This window comes from Neolamprologus brichardi, chromosome 3 (genome assembly GCF_056152115.1).
Source record: "Neolamprologus brichardi isolate AB-2024 chromosome 3, ASM5615211v1, whole genome shotgun sequence".
NCBI classification, from domain to species: Eukaryota; Metazoa; Chordata; class Actinopteri; order Cichliformes; family Cichlidae; genus Neolamprologus; species Neolamprologus brichardi.
In genome coordinates this window covers 31,008,752-31,027,319 of record NC_142106.1, presented here as the reverse complement: position 1 = coordinate 31,027,319, position 18,568 = coordinate 31,008,752, and the positions used below count along the sequence as shown (strand labels likewise).

Here is an 18,568-nt window from a genome sequence, read left to right as displayed (position 1 = left end):
CTGTGGTGGAAGGTTGGGATTTAATAACTTACCTTAGAGTGGAATAATGGTTAAGTCTATGACAGCTGAACATATTTAAGGCTCCCAGTTAATAATAATAATGGATTGGATTTATATAGCGCTTTTCAAGGCACCCAAAGCGCTTTACAATGCCACTATTCATTCACTCTCACATTCACACACTGGTGGAGGCAAGCTACGGTTGTAGCCACAGCTGCCCTGGGGCAGACTGACAGAGGCGAGGCTGCCATATCGTGCCATCGGCCCCTCTGGCCAACACCAGTAGGCGGTAGGTGAAGTGTCTTGCCCAAGGACACAACGACCAGGACAGAGAGCCCGGGGATCGAACCGGCGACCTTCCGGTTACAGATACGCTTCCCAACCCCCACGGTCGCCCCGACAGACGAGTTGGAGTGTGGATTTTTGTGCTGTGAAGAAGCTTGACAAGTTAATTATTGTAAGGAGAGCTGTATAGAAAAATACTTTTTGTTCCACTACACTTGCCTTGGTCCATCTCACTGTGTTTCCAGCCGCTAAGGGCCGCCCTGTTACAACGTGGAAGATAAACTTAGAATTGCAGAGCTAGATAAAGCAATTGGGCATACTTCAAAAGGAAAGTCACCAGGACTGGATGGGTTAACAGTGGAATTTTATATTCATTTTTGGAATGATATCAGGGTACTGCTTTGTAATGCCTTTTTGGAATGTACTTCATCTGGTCATCTCTGTCGTCTACCATGAAAAGGGTTGTTATCACATTAATTCCAAAACCCAGTACGGACAAACTATTGCTGGATAATTGGAGACCAATTACTTCATTATGCAATGAATACAAGTTGCTTGCTCATATTTACTCCAATAGATTGGATTTGGGGCTATCCAAAATAGTGGATGAGTGCCAGTCAGCCTTTGTGAAGGGTAGAAACATACATAACCACACTAGACTGATTCTTGGCCTGCTAGACTACAGAAAATTTATCACAACAGACAGTTATGTGTTGTTTCTGGACTTCTTCAAGGCTTTTGACACAATCGAGCGTTCCTTTTTGTTAAAAGCTTTAGAATTTTTGGGCTTTGGAAGTAAATTTTGCAACAAGGATGAAATACTTTACACTGTCATCAGTAGCACGGTCTCCTTGAATCCAGGAATGACTCCTAGATTCAAGGTGCAACGAGGAATCCGACAAGGATGCCCTATTTCTTAACACTATTAATCAAAAATTCTAACGACATACAAGGAATATCAATTTTTAATAAAGAGTTCAAAGTCAGTTTGCAGATGATACATCTATCTTTTTGAAAGATAAATCAATGGTAGATAAAACTTCCAAGTATTATCTCAATCTTCTCTAAAGCTTCCGGTTTATCTCTTAATATCAAAAAATGTGAACTACTCCCGATTCATACAAGCTTGTACTGTTGTTCCAAATTTTCATTTGTATTATTACCTGTGTTATCCTCTTTGAGAGTTTGTATTTTACAATTGCTCAATTAAAAAAAGAAATCTAGGTAGCTAGTGGCCAGCTGTTTGCCACACACAACCTTTTGCAGCTGGCAGGTGGTGGGCAGCCCTCTTCCAAAAAAGCAAAGACTGCTTACTTTCTTATGGGGAAATGGGTCGTTCACAAATAAATTTACTAACCTAGAACATATTTAGAAAACAACAAGAGGAATAACTGAGTGTACACTGAAGCCAAAGTGTCTTAAACCTGCATTCTGTCTGAAGACCACCAGATGCTAATTGCTGTAGTTTCAAAAACACTTCAGGTCCTATAAATGTCTATGGAAAAGCCTGTGCAATTTTTTCGGTCGCGCGATTCAGCTCCTGCTCAAACTGTACGATTGACTCGCAGGAGTTAGAAGTTCGTAGGTCACGATGCAGGGTATCACACTATACGACCCGATGCTCTGATGCGACCCGAGTGCTCACACTGCGCGTCCATAAAAATGAAGGTTATAACAGAAAATCTGTCGCTCGCTCTCCCTCTCTGTCTTTCACTCACACAGACACACACCACCATCAACTTTGCTAAATTGCTAATGAAAAACATGATCAGGCAGCTGTGATTGAGCAGCAATGTCTATCCAACTATTTTCACGGTTGTTGTGGTCGTGATAATTTTGTGAAGCCACATCGAAAAGGCTCGGATGCCTCCATCGCTTGTGTCCAGATCACACGCTGCACTGCTGTGCTACTCTGTCTTTTTCACCGACATTTATGTGTTTGCGCGTGCGCAGTGTGAGCAGCTGCGGCGACACCCTCACGACAGTCGGGGATTGATGATCGGGAGCTGGTCGTGAGGTGTTAATCGCTTCTCGTTACCCCACGTATACTACACGATGCACGACGCACGATGAAGGCCAAAATCGGGCCGATCGCCAAAACGGTCGCACGACTCAAAAATCGGCTCAAAATGGGCCAAAAATCGCACAGTGTGAGCCCAGCATTAGTCACTCATAAATAATATGGAAAACTCTAATGTTAAGGCATTAAAAATGGATTTCATAAAAGAATGAATTCGCCATAGAGTGTAAATAGACAGATTCTTTATTGATCACGCAAGGGAAATTGCCGTATTGCAGCAACACCATAAGAAGTAAAAATAAAAATTGTATAATCCACAATAAAAACAACATAGGCTGTGTAACAATGTCATTTAAGGTCCATACTGAAGGCCTAGTAATGTGAGGTAGTCCAAAATTTCACATACTACAGTGATTAAAAGAAACTAATACCATAATGAAAAGTCACACTTTATTTTATTCATTTCTATACAGGCAATCGCGTAAACCAACCCTGTACGTCTTTCCTGGGTCCCTCGCAGCAACACCCTTCCAAGATGGCAGCCAACAGTAGCAGCACGGGTAGCAAATCCAGCAACAGCAGCGGTGGGAAACAGTCCGGCCCGTCAGCTGAACAGGTACCCTCCCCTCCACCTCAGGCTGCTTCACCGGTGCAGTCGTTGATATTGTTGTCGTTGGGCCGTGTGCGGTGGAGTTACAGCCACCAGTTTGAGTCCCGGATAGCTAAAGCTAACGTTAGCTTCCCATCGCCGTCATGGTCTGCTCTCTAACAAGCAGCTGGTGTTAAACATGAAGATTTAAGCGTTCATATAGTGAGCTGGGGTCAGGTGTGCGCTTCTAGAGCGCGGTTTATGGCTGTTAGACGTATTTAAATGTGCGCATGTGTGTAAGGAGGTGGTTTGGCTGTGTGAATAGAAGATGCTATTTTTATAACTGAAGACCACCCAGCCCGAATCAATCAACGTGAAGCCACATTACTCAGATATTCATAAAGTACCTGTAACGATGAACTGAGTCTGCCGTAAAAGTCCTGCAGTGTAGCTGCTCTCAACAAAAGTATGTGGAAAGCGATTGATGTGATCAATGCAATGGTTTCATGTGGTGCTCCTGCAGGCTGTCCATCATGGATCAGTTTGCGTTTGTTGGTGTCAGCTGCCCTCTGCTGTCCCAGCGCAGCACAGAACAGCATAGACTACGGCAGTGACCATCACAGACTCATGCTGAGCGGATATTAAAATACCTCAGTCATCTCAGAAAATAGTGATGGCTGTGTGTGTTGTTGTAGAGAACGTATGTGTTTTTAGTGAAGCCTGGTTAATTGTTAATGTGAACATTCCTTGACAGTTTCCACACAGCCCCCACTGGTAGAAACGGGGCTCACTGGTTTTGATCACCAGGAGGTGTTTAAGTTACTCAAAATTAAAATGCCATTATTTTTATGATATAGCCAAAAAATTACTGAAAATGTGTGAATTTCTGTTAAGTGAGGTTACATAGACTTTTACACCTTAACTATATGTGGATCAGACATGCTTACATGTCCAGTCATCTCCAAGAAACGTGAATATAAAAATAATATGCAATAGCTCTGCTGGTCCATGATGGTGCTCACTGTGGTTTTGTGTGGCAGGTGGTGGCAACATTTCAGAGGATGCGTCAGGAACAGCGCAGTATGGCTTCTAAAGCTGCAGAGTTGGAGATGGACATCAACGAGCACAGGTCGGTACAAACCTTCTGATCCGCTCTAAACAGTTTACATTTACAAAGAAGTTTCATGCGGCAGTTCAAGAAAGAGAGAAATGAACATGATTTATTGATATACAAAATTCTGTTATGTTATTTGACGACTCCGATGCTACGACAGCAGAATGAAATCCTAGTGGCGATAGACGTTATCTAGGCATCAAGGGTCATGCCTTGATTCTAGGTCCTCGTCAAATTCTAGCTCAGGTTGTAGCTCCAGTGCCCCTCCAGCTCATCGAGGATCTCAGAGCAGAAGTCCAAGATGGTGGAGTTTAATCCATCTGACCATGGCTTGCAACACGCTCTGGGAAGCAGCTAAATTATTTTATGGTTTTACTGCGTGCCTTCTCAAATGTGCGATGTGTGGCCCAAATGTGTGCGCACACACGTGTACACAGACAAAGCAGACAGATGATAGAAAAACACACACAGCAAGTGTTTATTTCTCACTTCCAGTATTAGGAAACGTTTGCATGTTTGCAAACAGTACTGATTGCAAACAGTTCATTGGCACAACCAGAACAGGTGGCTGGTTTGCAGTAGTTACTTTGGTAACTGAGTTTAAGTAACTGATCTTAAAACGTTTAAATATAAAAAATAAATAAATTCTTAAATGAGGTGTCAGATATACTTGTATGGGTATTAATATACTTGGTGGAAGACCTAATGGCTGAGTCGTTATTCCTGTTATACTTCTTTTAAGTTCACCTCCCAGAGTGCATGTGTGGTCGGTGCATGGTGAAATAAAGTCTCCGTGGATACGTCCTCGTAGACACATGGACACTCACTGTCTGATGATGAAATTTATGATCCTAGTGGACTTGTGGATGTGGAGGTTAATTGAGACTTATGGCCTGACATTATAAGCATCTAAATACGTAATAAGCCCTAGGGCAGACCAAGTGGTGCATGCGAATGTAACACTGAATGCATGTTCTTAGCCGCAAATATTTCACAGTCTGGGGAATCACAATGTCAGCTACTAGCTGAGGCATTCCTGTGATACCTTTTGAGTTGAATTAGTTTTCTTTTTAACATTTCTGTTTTTCTATTCAGCTTAGTAATAGACACATTGAAGGAGGTGGATCCATCGAGGAAATGCTTTCGTCTAATAGGAGGAGTGTTGGTGGAGAGGACAGTAAAAGAAGTTCTACCTGCCTTGGAAAACAACAAAGAACAGGTGATGGAAGAGGAAATGAGAGCATTTTACAATTTTTCTTTAAACACTGAGTGCTCTGGCGTTTAATAGCTTCATATATTGTACTCAGACACTTATTTAACTCAAAATTTAATTTTCTTCCTCCTTCTGTCCTCGCAGATCTCCAAAATAATCGAGTCCATCAACTCACAGATGCAGACGAAAGGGCGGGAGCTCACAGAGTACAGGGAACGCTACAACATACGTTTGGTGGGAGAGGGCGAAGGAGAGGAAAAGGGCCAGTCAGCCGCTCCCTCCAGGGACAGCGAAGGAGGCGGATCCAAAAGCGGAGCCGGTGTTTTAGTTTCATAGGTAGTGAGCATGGACAGTGACAGCAGGGCCCTTTGATTTCTGCAGTGCTGAACACGTAGATGGAGTCACACAGTTTAGGTGGAAAACAAACTCTTTGCAGGATAACTCTGGATTTGAAGTTTACTGAAATCTCTGCTTAATCTAACGCACTTGTTAATTTGCAGCAGGTGTATTCTGCTTCCTTATGTTCAGTGTGAAAGTTAAAGCTGTCTTATGTTTGCCTTTTTTAATGCTGAAATACTGTGACATCAGTTCACTGATTGAATTCAACCACCTGAACATTTACCCGCACTCACGCAGGAGCAGCTAAAAACATGATTTTGCTGTCTTAAGATTATCAAAAGTGTTTTTTCCACACAATAATGATAATGTGCTAATGTGTTTGGCCAAAATTAAAGAGTAATTTCGAAAAGTAAGAAGAAATGGGACACCTAAACATCCAGTAAAATAAATCATTTTGAAAGATGTGCAAAAATTAGATTTCATAGTGCTGTAAAAAATTAACAAGTTGAGCAAAAGTTCATGTCCATGAAGGCATTTAAAAAGCACTCGTCTTTAGCATGAACATCTAAATTTACTCTAAGTACATCATCAGACTTAACAACAGACACGTTACATTCAGCCTCCCTCTGTGAGAGTTCGTTTCCTCTGAGCTCGTTTAGCTGCACACATGAGCCATGTAGAGTATTAGCTCTGAATGAGGTCGGTTTGTGTTCAGGGGTGATGAACCTGGAAGTGTAACTGTCACACCTTAATAATAAAAACCCACCATAACTGAGGAAATGCCTCCTAGGACCCCCTGAGCACTGTCCACACGGTTAATGTGTTGTAAGGCCTTTGTTTTTGTTAATGATCATGAATAAAAAATGTCACAGTTGTGTTTTGTTGTTGTCCTCAGTTCATCTCATCACTTCCATTAGGAGTGGCGCCAACAAGAGTTTTAAACAAAATGAGACGAGGTTCAACAGAAGTGCATCATAAATTGTTCTCACACACGAATGGTGAAGGAAAAAGGACTAGTTTAAAGAGTCCCTCTCATAGCATGGTTTGTATATTTGCCTGTATGTGCAGCACCTGCTTTCAAAGGATAAACCTCTATCATTTATTATAGCTCTGTCAAATCATGACGTTCAGAAACTGAGACATCCTTCAGCATGGTGATCTAAGACTGATTTCAAGATAGGGAAAGTCTTTTGTATGGAGTTATAAAAAGACCTCTGGGGGTTTTCTGGGAGAGTGAAATGTTTGCCACTCACCAAAGGTTTTGGACACAGTGAAAGGAAGATAACTTATCATCAAGTACAGAAAACACCTAAAATGTATCAACAGGAAAATACACGTCAGTTAAAGTAAGATATAATACCTTTAAGGTACATCAAGCCATCTATGTGCTCACTTTCATTCTAAAGCAAAAAAAGAGCAAAACCACAGGTCAGCCAACAGATTTTGGTGTCCAAGTTCTGGATTGCTCCTAATTTGTCTGCAAGGCAATTATAAATAACAAAAATTAAAACTTAGTGTGGGGAACTGAAAGGACTTTAACTGAAACACCACACTTTAAAGAAAAATGGACAGGATGTTGATTGTTTACAAAACTAAACCAAAAAATAAACAAAAAATGTCTTTAGTTATAATTTTTGTAAGTTTAGTTTTGTCAAACATTAAAAGACACTGGAGCTTATGTTTAGTTGAGACGAGTATGTGGTAGAGAGCCGTGTGCTTGTGAACTTATTATCTTACCTATGACAAATAACCACCAAAAACAAAACCAACAGCAACAAAAATTATAACTATAGAATGAAAACTAGAATGAACCACACCAAAAACTCTTAGGCAAAAAAATAAACCTTAAAATATCAGATTAACTCTGGAAACTAAAGTAAACTGAGACAGGGGAAAAGAAAAGCTAACAAATACAATAAAAAATGTGAGATATTTTCTCTGGGCGTCTGTGTGCACTGCCATATTTGCACGTATCTATATTTATCTCTATCTATATATATATATAGCTACACTTTATAGTATTCATTCTGGGTTTTATATGGGATTGAGGCGGATTGATTGAAGCTCTTTCATTTGTAATTTAAACCTCATGGTCCGTTTGGACTAATGTGAGCAAGTGATACTGAGCAACTGAGATTATTTTTGAACATATGGCGTTACGTAACTGACAAAACACGTGATTCGGGATTAAGTGGGAAAAAGTGAAAAGACACCGACGAGGATGGGATTCGAACCCACGCGTGCAGAGCACAATGGATTAGCAGTCCATCGCCTTAACCACTCGGCCACCTCGTCTGAATGTCTCTACCGCAACAGCAAATTGTATTCAAGGGCAACATAGAAGAATAGTGTCCATATTTATTTGGCTTATTTCTAAAGACTTCGTTCTCACGTAACGTGGCACCGTAATTAGAACATCCACGGGTTCACACATTGGCCTTTAGGACAAATTAAAAACAAGCGCAAACACTTCTCCAGGAGTAAATTCAGCGGCGCCTTTGCGTCCGTCATTACGGTTATAACACATCGGTGTGCGCCGCTGTCGCAGCAGCAGCAGACTGCTGACAACTGTGCTGTGCTTTGATGGAGATCACAGAAACTGGATGATCGCTATTATTTGTTCTTTTCTGAGTCGTGTGGAAATCTAGGTCAGCGCTGCCACTAACCGGGAAAACATGCGATCGAGTATTCGTTACATTTCCAGCCGAGGAGGCTGCAGTTAGCACCGAGGCGCCAGTGTCGGTGACGCTAGCTGGGACAGAAATAGAGCAGTAAGAGGCATCCAGCTGTGGTTTTCGGACCTCTTTGTGTCCTGCAGCCTGTCTGGGATGCATCTCTCCAAGAAATGTTCCGCCTTCAAAGTAGTGCTGAGCGCCCTGCTGATAGTGGCGCTGCTGCAGCTCATCTACCTGTCCTTCCTGTCCAAGTTTCACGGAAAGCAGCAGCGGTACCGATACTCGGAGCTCTTCGGAGGCTCCGGGGCCAAGAAAAATGCCCACCCGGAGAAAAACTCGCGGAAGGAGCGCCTGAGGTACTCACTGTCCACCGGCGGGATCTTTGACAACAGCGGGCAGTACCGAGTGTACAAGAACTTGATCAAAAGTGACTTCACCACGAATGAGAAGCCGGGATCTGACCCCAGCTCCAACATCCTGGCTCTAGCTACACACACCACTATCAATAACCTGCACTACCTGGAGTCCTTGCTGGAGAGGTGGCAGAACCCCATCTCTGTGGCCATATTTGCTCACGGCCAAGATGTGAAGTTTGCCACAGCTCTGGTGTACGCTCTCAGCTTCTTCTGCCCTCACATCCAAGCCCTGGTGGACTTCCACTTGGTTTGCCTCTCTGGAGAGATGGCCAGCTTCCCGGAGCAGGACCGTGAGCATTTTGCAGGTCTTGAGGACTGTGCCTCAGTGTTCTCCAGACTGGAGACTCACGGGGAGAAGTACAAGAACTATGCCATGAGCGGAAACATCTCCTACCCCAACAACCTTCTTCGTAACATCGCCAGAGGGGGCACGGAGTCCTCCTACATCTTGGTCATTGACATGGACATGATGCCAAGCGCCGACCTGCATGAGCAGTTCATGGCCATGATCGCCAAGCGTGAGCCAGTGAGTGATGAGGTCTTCGTCCTACCAGCTTTCGAGATTCGCCACGCTAGGAAGATGCCAGCCACCAAGGCAGAGCTGGTTCAGCTCTACCAGGTCGGTGAAGTCCGGCCCTTTTATGAAGAGCTGTGTCCTCGTTGTCAGGCCCCCACCAACTACTCACAGTGGGTAAACAGCCACGTCAGAGAGACGGGAACCCTGGAAGTTGCCTACACGCTCACCTGGGTGGACCCCTGGGAGCCCTTTTATATCGGGCACCACTCTGTGCCTCTCTACGATGAGAACTTCAAGCAGTATGGCTTCAATCGTATCAGCCAGGTTGGTATGAGAAAGGTGGTCATGATTTCAAGAAGATCTGCCTGTTAGCTGAAGCCCATGAGGTCTTTAAATACAAAACCACAACAATCACTGAACATACAGGAGAGAGCTACCACACACGGTCAGCATCTGTATCGCTCTTAGACTAAAGGAGTAAAGCAGCAGCTTGTTCCAGGTGTTTGGTGGCTGGAACAATCAGCCTTCTAAAATTAAAAGCTCAGGTCCCAGTAAACCAAAGTCAGCAGTATTTATACTTTGCTGTATTTTTAAAAAACTGGAAAGTGGTCGACAACTTTGCTGACCTCTGCATTTAAATCTCTTAATTTGACTGTAAGTCGTGTATATTTTCATTTTAGGAAGAAGTACTTGGTGCACTACTACTCTGTACGATCTGCAAACACAGTTTGACAGAAGTCTGCAGTTTATTCACTCTTTACTCAGATGGAGGCTTTTTCTTCACTTTTTCTATCATCAAGGACTTTCTTTATTATTTCTGTTTGCACTAAAAGATTCAGGGTTTTTTTTTCCAGGTCCAAAACTCTGTAGATGAATTGCTTAACGTCTTGATACATTCTCAATCATCCAGGAAAGTAAATCTCCAAAAGTTGATTCTGTTCATCTGGACGTAGTGCATTTGCATGACTGGTTTCAGTCATGCAAATGTACTGTTTATAAGGTTGGGGAAACCTGCAGTCAGCTGAGACTGAAGAAGTCTCTTGGATGAGTGACGAAACGTTTCTCCCGCAAAACGCTACGTCCAGATGAACAGAATCAACTTTTGGAGATGAATTGCTTAAATTAAATTGCAGACTAAATTCAAAAGCATGTGCACAAATATATGCTACCAGTCATTTTTCTGCTTTAGAGATCACACAGGTTTAGAGATTACCCCCTACTGATAATCAATTCTAATAATAGCATCGCCATTGCTGGAGATCCCACAGACCAACAGTATCTAATGTCTTTGTTTTAAACTTCTGTTAAACGCCACCGAAGCTGCAGCTGAAAGCATAAAAACTGAAACTGTCTTTTAAACATTATTTTAATTTAAATACTCTCCCATATCTTAGTGATAGAGCTGTGCTATTGACAAGTCTGTTATCTCACACGCGTATTATTTAAGTTGCTTCTACTTCCTGCCTTCAAATTGGCTGAACTTTATCATTATAGCAGATCATTTAACATAAACACTATAAACAGTTTGGAAAATGAATGGAAGTTACCAAAAGTAACACAAAAGTGTAAAGAGGTCATGGAGATGGACAAGAGATTAGGAGTCATCACAAATGAAGTTTAATGAGTCACAGTAGTGGGAGAGGACGTGACCCAGAGCGGGATGAAATCCCATAAAATATCTTTTTTTTATAATCCTGGACTTTTCAGACTAAAACTGGGTCAGCAGCTTTTTTATGGAGTTTTAAGCTTCCTAAAACTTCAGACGAGGATGTAAATGCAGTAAGAGGTACACATTTTAACACTAAAACACGTGATTGTGGACACACCTTTACTGAGGACGAGAGGTCACAGGACGTCTGCCTCTGGTGCATCAGCTTTGACCTCTCACAGGTTCTTTAGGAAAGTACTGTATTAAAGGTGTGAAGACTCCTTTAAATTAAATTAATCTGCTCGACACAAATCGTTTTTGGTTGTAGTCTCTTCTAAACCTCATGGCCTTCTTTTTCTAAGCTTCTCCTTTCCCCTGTGGAAATGTCTCCACACCTTTGTCGGTTTCATCACTCCACGCAGCCTCTCCCTGACACCTCGTACCTGAAGAAGACATTTCATCTCTCCTTCCTCATGTCCGCTCTCTCACCTTTGTTCTCATGCCTTCTGCCCTCGATACCAAAACCGTCTCCTGTGTCATTATCTTCTCTCACCTCCCCCCGTTCGCTCTCATCACTTCCCACTCCAAGTCTGTCTCCTCATGCTGTTGTTTAATCTCCCTCCAGGCCTGTGAGCTCCACGTGGCCGGATACAGGTTCTCCGTGCTGAGCACTGCCTTTGTGGTGCACCGCGGCTTCAAGATCCAGGGGGAGTTCCACGCTAGGAAAGACGAGGAGAACAAACGCAACCGGGTTCTGTTTCGCAACTTCAAAGAGGGCCTGAAGACCAAATATCCGTCCTCCGCCCGGCGCTGCTGAAAAAAAGACGAGGACATCGGCCGCCGATGACGTCGCTGTCGAGCTGAAACGACGGACGCTTTCGTCTTGTATCCAGATTTAGCTTCCTGTAAAACCCTTTCTGCCCAACTTTCATAGTCAGCACATCAATTTCCTAGTTTCTCTCTGATTTTCCTTTTTTTTGTGATGGTGGCACAGTAGGCGTTTATTTCAAATTTTGTGAAAATGAGCATCAGGGAAATGCTGCCTGGGGATTTCTGAGTGTTCGCTGAGATGGGAGAAAAAGAAATGATCATTCAAGAGTGAGAAACAGGGCAGAAAATCTGGAGTTCACTGCGATTTCACTCAAATGCACATTCAGAAAACATTTGGGGTCATTTTAAAGCACATAAGGAATGCATCCTATATTTGGAAATCATTTTACACTCGTCCAGATTCAAAAATGGAGCAGAGTCCTAGATTTCACTGCGAGTAACATGAAGTTTTAACGTCTTACATTTCAGACATTGTGTTTAAAGTTAACATGCGTGGTGGTGTTTGACAGCAGCTGGCAGAAAAATGAATTCGCTGATACATCAGGGACCAACAGTAAGGACCAGCTGCTTAATGTGGAGCTCCTGACCAGCTTATTCTCCTGCAGACTGACGGAGCAGGTTCATTTTTAGGAAGGTGGTGGAGCATCACAAAGGTTTACTTGTCTACAAGGAGACATCAGCAGGAAGGCAGCGGCGTTGTTTTCTAGAGCGATGCTGAAGATGCTTTAATCAGGCTTTCTGTACAGAAACAAGTTCTCCATCGACATATATACAAACACTAACAGCCCTCTGACTGGAAGAGAAGCTGAAAATGCTACATTTCTTCCTTTTGGGGATTTGAAAGGTCTGATTATTATATTTCCTCCAAGGGCAAAAACACTAGTTTAAAGATAAAGCTGCTCCTTTATTCTGACAAGGTCGTCACAGCAGATGGATCTGCATCTTTTGATTTGACACAGATTTCTGTGGCTAAAAAACCTCCTCACACTATTTAACTTCACTTGTTTGGCCTGGTTTCAGACATTTATGTCAGCTATTCAAGAAAAAAAATGATGAAGTAGTCTGATTGTTGCTCTGCAGACTTGCAATCATGGGAGTAAAGCGTGTCTTGTAGTGTGCTCTGACCACAAGGTGGCAACAATCGCTCGAGCGTCCCGGTTGTGGTTTGTTTTCAGCCTGTGGTAAAAACAGCAGAGCGCTCGCACATCAGCGGCGCTGTTTGGTGCTCAGGACGCGAAGCAGCTCCGCAGCACGGCCGTTAGCACATTTGGCTGCGAGTGCTTATCAGACTGAAAGGGTTCATCTCATGAGAACAAAGCCGTGGGAGCCTGTGTACAGAGATTATGCACAACACTAGATTTTTGCATACACTGTGGAGAACTGCTGTATTTATAACACTGGGGATCTGACGCTGGCAGCCCTCTACATTTATCAAGAGATTTTTGTTGTTGTTTTTACCTCTTCAGCTGGAGTGTGTGTTGGGAGCAGGCAGCTACAGGCACTAATGTAGCACACATATAAAGCATAATCAAAGTGTGAACCACAAACAGGAGCAGCCTGTGGTGTTAAAGGTTTGCTTCTCTTGCTACTATTGGAGTAAAAGACAGCAAATGTTTGATCTTGGGCTTTATTCTGTAACTACGGTACATACAGACAGTATTAACCTCGACTACCACTCTTCTTCTTTGTTTGTAGTGAATGCATATACACTTCAGATGTGTTTGACTCACATGTTTAAGTGTTTAATTTAAATGTAATTCTCGATTCGAGACGGACTGACGTGTTTTTTCTTCCTCACTCGTCATGTTTGTGATATATTTATTGTAAAAACTCTTGTTTGTTAACAGGAATAGTTTTTTATGACCTCGAGCCACAAAGAATAACCTGTAGCACCAAATTTAAACCACTATGAAATAATTTATTTAGCGTTTTTGGAGCAGATTCAGTTTGAACACGTTACCTTATGTGATTATGTGGTGCAGTGCTTTTTCCTGGTGCAGTGTTTCTTCCTTATTTGGAAATTTATTGTTTTTTTTATTTATTTATTTTTTCTCTATGATGCCTGATTTGTATTGTTGAAATTTCTAATAAACCTGGATTATTTACATTTGACCCGTGACTGTGATTGACTCTAGCTCTAACTCAAGAATAGAGTAAGTTAGTGAAATCACACCTGATTATATCACAAACTCAGTATGCGAAAGAAAGAATGGCTCAGGTGGTAGAGCAGGTCATCTTCTAGTCAGAAGGTCAGTGGCTTGATCTCTGGATCATCCAGCCCACATGGCTTAGGAAAGATACTGAACCCTGAGCTGCCTCCAGTGCATCCACTGAGAGAGTGTCTGTTTGTTCGAAAGCACTAAATGTGCTGCATGAAGATGTCAAGTCAAGTGACTGTTATTGTCATTTCAAACATGTACAGTACAGAGTGAAACGAGACAACATTCCTGGTCCTACATATGACAGACAAACACAGGACTATGTAAAGTGCAATGTGCAAAAAAACAAGACAAGACAGTGTAATGGAAGTGTGCAAAACACTTACTATTGTAATTTCTTAATTTTATATATTACCTTTAATCCTGTGCAGTCTATTTACCAACATTAGCAAACATACTACACATAGAAACTTCAGAAATCCCTTTTGGCCATTCAGTCAGTTTTCAATTCAACCAAAGTCGAGAGGTTTCTATATATTGAAGGTTTTTGATTGATAAAAGGGAGAAATACAAATATAACATCTCCAAGAGGTATTTGGGGAAAATTGGGAAATGATCTGTGTTAATGGCTCTAATTTATTGACACTTACAGGTAAGACTGATATCACTTAAAATATCAAATTTTTTCTATTGAACCTACAGTAGGTTCAGACTGGACTTCATTAAATCAAAGGAAATGTAACAGCATCCACACTGTGAACATGCTTAAAATTCAGCTTTACTGGACAAAAATAATAATTGTTTAGATGTAACTGAGCTGTAGTGAGCCCTGTGACAGACTGCCACCTGTCCACAGAGTGTGCTGCCTCTGCCTCTAACCCCTGTCTTAGCCCCCACACCACCCCCCGAGACCCTGACAATTTTTTAAATATTGTAAAGCATTCAGTCAAACTTCATCACGCACTGAAGGATTAGACAACAATCGCAATAATCATTGGATAATAGACTCTTTTTTTTTTTAAAAAATGAAAGAATTCAGGAAATGCTCCTTTAATGAGTCACTTTACAAATCAGGGAAGGTCACTGATATGAAATAATGTACAAAATACTTCAAAATTAAACATGTATATATATTATCATTTATGCAAGAGTAAAGTGGGAGGATGAGGAAATGTATTTGTCTTTTATGTTATTAAACTGAAATGCTTATTTGGTATAAAAAATGGGTCCAAATTCTTCTGTTATAAGACGAGTAAAGACTTCCTTGGGCTGAATTTTTAAAAATGCATTCATTCACCCTACAAAACTGTAAAATAAATAACTTTACTGTATGTGTTTTTATACCACCAGTTTTTATAAATAGTAATTAAATATTATTACATTTTCTTCTTGTATTGTTTGTGTACACGTTTCAAATGAAAAGTAATTTGAAAACAAATTGTAAGTAAGAAAACAAACATCCTCAGTCATGCGAAGGTTCTTTGAGCACTTGGAATTGCTCAAACCCAATCAATTAACTTCACCAGAGGGATTTGCAATGACATCTAATGTCAACAGAGTTTCCAGAAGCATCATTTGAAAATAACTGCAACACTTCATGTCCAAGTAAAGCGTTTCAAATATAGCAGGCTTCGCCCGTCTGAACTCAGAGCGTGCGTGACGTTATGTAAAACCTTTATATGTGTCGCTCAAAGTGAGAAAACTGCGAGTTATCAGAGGAGTATCATTCTCCAAAACACTTGACCTAGTTGACTCTAACCTGTGGTGTAACGGGGTTTAAGATGGGGAGGCTTTAAAGCCATCCCTGCACCAACAGCATGTGACAGGTGATTACAAGGTGAGCTGGGACAGAATCCAATTAAAAGTTCCTACTTAGTAATTAAGATCTGTGTTACACTGGAGTTTAATGAGTTCTCTGTATGACTTCTGCTTCATATGGACTGAATTCCCTCTGCAATGACGCCCATGGCCAGTGAGGTTCCCAGGAGAGCCTTCATTATATCCTGATAAATAAAAAAAAGAAAGGTGATGAAGAAAATAAAACACGTCAGTATCATTGTGCTCAGCTTCAACTTCGCTCGAGCGTTGATGGTTTAACCGGCCATCTGTTGGTTGATAAAGTGGAGCACGTGTGACATTCAGCACTCGACAACTGTGCGAGGGGCCGTGGCATTTTGTGGCTAAGCCTTCATTATTGGGTCCAGGCACACGAGGGCAAGTGGCACGCAACGCCATGCTATGACTTTAGATCAGCTTTCATTGGACGCACACTTGGTCATCACCAGCTTTATTAAGTAAGGCTTTGTTTTTGCCTTCCACTCACTTCATTGCGACTTCCCTATTACTCATGTACAACAGCAAGGCCTTACCAATGTAGCAAAAATCTTTGAGTTAGAGTACTCATGCATTTAAGTTAGGTTATTCATTTGTTTTACATACATACTATATATAATTGGTATATGCTTAGTCATCTTTTTTAAACTTTAAAACCTATGGTGTACATTTTTTCTCCCCCTGCTCAGGGTGTTAATAACGTAGCAGAAGGTGCGGAAAGGTTAGGAGGGGGATGGTGGATCAGGAGAGGCAGGTTTGGTGAGGTAAAGTGGGGTTTATCTCAGCAGCTTTGGGGAGTGAAGGCTTATCTGGGTCAGAGAGCTTTATGACATAAGCAATTAGGGTTTCCTTCTCTTGTGTATGCTAGCAGGAGGGAGGCCTCCCGCTATCTAGATTAGCCATCCTACTCATGCCAGGAGAGCTCGGCGGCTTCTGGACAGTGGAGGGAACCAGCTGGAGGGCGAGATGAGCAGGCGGCAGGGGGTTCCTCGATGGGGAAGGGGGGGGGGGAGGGGGGGCAACAAGAGCAATGGGTCAACAAACATATCTTGTAGACATGCAGGACAAGCAGCACGGGTCAGCGGAGGAGCAAGAGCAGAAAGACGGAGTCAGTGACCCACACTGATGAAAGGAATTCACAGAATGAAATGTGGGGGGATGAAGAGGGCGTTTGTTCACTGTAGCATGTTTAACAGGAGTGTGGAGAGAAAACGACCACAAAGGATGTTTATGGTTACTCAGCTTAATGTCATCGATTTCTTCTCATGAGCCACTTGACTGGAAGGATTTACAAGTGATTAGGACAATTGGTTTAGAGAAATGGTTTAAAAGATCTCTACATATGCGCAGCTTGTGACTCAAGGCATCTGACAACATGTGAAAATATGAAATATGGATTTTGTCTCACAAGAACTGCACATTACTACCCCCCAAAAAAGTAAAAATGTAACTTTGTGACTGTAATTCATCATTTTCACATTAAGCTATTCCAGTGATGTGAAGCAAAAACAGCCATGCAAGCTGAATGCTGTTATAAGAATTACATTTTATGTGTTGTAAACAATACTTATGATTATTTGTTAACCTCTAATGCCAGATAACCACCGAAAAAAAGATTTCTTCTTAATTCCAACCTGACCAAAAACACATGATTTTATAAAACAACATAACAGAAATGGTTACATTAGAGCTGCTGGAGACATCTATACTTACATGATGAGTTATTTTAATGATTGATCATTTAATGTTTTGTTGCTTGAAATTTCTTTCTCCAGCACAGAGTCAAATATCTCTAAAAAAAAAAAGGAAATATGATCGTTACACATAACCACATAACAGAAAAAGGAGCAAACCGTCACGTTTATCAGGGACCATCATATCTTTCACTTCAAAAATTACTTGGATGTCTCTGACTGGTCAGAATTTTTTCCATTAATTTTCTGCTAGACAGCTTGTTTTAGATCAGCGGTGCTTTTTTTTTATTTTATTTTTTTACAAAACTCATTTCCTTATATTTTTCTTCTAAGGATGCAGATTTTCTTGACAATAATTCTCAAAGCTTTCTGGCGGTCTATCAACTGTTCTTCACTCCTTGTACCTGTCCATTTTCAAAGAAATGGAGATTATGTATCAGACTTTCAGGAGCAGGACCACGCCTCCGAACACGCTCCTTCCGGCTGTCATCTATGTAGGTCCCCCCAGTTCTGCAAGCCAATCATTCTCGTTTACGTACCACCCTCCCTCCCTCCTTGTTCTCAATTCTTTAACTTCTTCACTTAGTACACAGGGATCTGCCAGGCCCGGGAGCCATCGCCAGTCCCCTTCGAGGCCTTCCCCAAACCGCAGCTCAATTCATGTCAAAGCATTTACCTACTCAAACACTGTTAAACCTAAAATGAGGACGTCGGCCCAGCTAGTGAAATGATTTTCTGTTTGTTAGGCCACTGATCTAACACTTGTTCCAAATTCTTTAGTTGAATCTGTGAAAAAAAGCAAAGGTAACATAGTTTGACAGACGTAAAGTCAAGGTGATTTCCAAAGAGCTATTAGCTGAAAACCTGGCATATCTCAGCATGATGTGCAGAGTCAGGCTTTCTACAACAGATTCACAGTATCTGAGAGTCATACTCTTAATAAAGAGGAAACAATCCTGACACAAGGTGAGAGAGACATTTGGTCTTTCAGTTGATCTATCCCTTGTTTACTAAAGCCTCATCAGAAATGGTCACAGTGGAAAGGTGGCTGTCAAGAAGCCATTCTTACAGAAGGGAAAGTATGTCAGGTAAGCTGAGATTTGGCAAATTACACAAGAACTGACATGAAATTCAGTGGAACAGGTCTGATGGAGTCATGAATCAAAATGTGAAATGTTCAGGCCAAATTATCATCGATATGGCAGCAGCTTCATTTTCATAATAAAGGTGGTGAC

General features: G+C 41.8%; 2 protein-coding genes and 1 non-coding gene across 3 annotated transcripts; 2 read left to right on the top strand and 1 right to left on the bottom strand.

Annotated features, from left to right (window-relative positions):
- The first annotated feature begins 2,813 nt into the window (after positions 1-2,813).
- On the top strand, positions 2,814-6,440 carry pfdn2 (prefoldin subunit 2). Its single transcript, XM_006805497.3, has 4 exons — positions 2,814-2,921; positions 3,935-4,023; positions 5,104-5,227; positions 5,366-6,440. Exons 1-4 carry the CDS (start codon positions 2,841-2,843, stop codon positions 5,555-5,557), a joined length of 486 nt encoding a protein of 161 aa, XP_006805560.1. The 5' UTR covers positions 2,814-2,840; the 3' UTR covers positions 5,558-6,440.
- Positions 6,441-7,773: 1,333 nt separating this feature from the next.
- Positions 7,774-7,855, bottom strand: trnas-gcu (transfer RNA serine (anticodon GCU)). Its single transcript has one exon. It is a non-coding gene; the product is annotated as a tRNA-Ser (tRNA).
- A 244-nt stretch (positions 7,856-8,099) lies between these two features.
- b4gat1 (beta-1,4-glucuronyltransferase 1) lies at positions 8,100-13,752 on the top strand. The gene is made up of 2 exons (XM_006805496.3): positions 8,100-9,492; positions 11,442-13,752. The coding sequence occupies exons 1-2, from the start codon at positions 8,389-8,391 to the stop codon at positions 11,631-11,633; spliced, it is 1,296 nt and encodes a 431-aa protein (XP_006805559.2). The 5' UTR covers positions 8,100-8,388; the 3' UTR covers positions 11,634-13,752.
- The last annotated feature ends 4,816 nt before the right edge of the window (positions 13,753-18,568 follow it).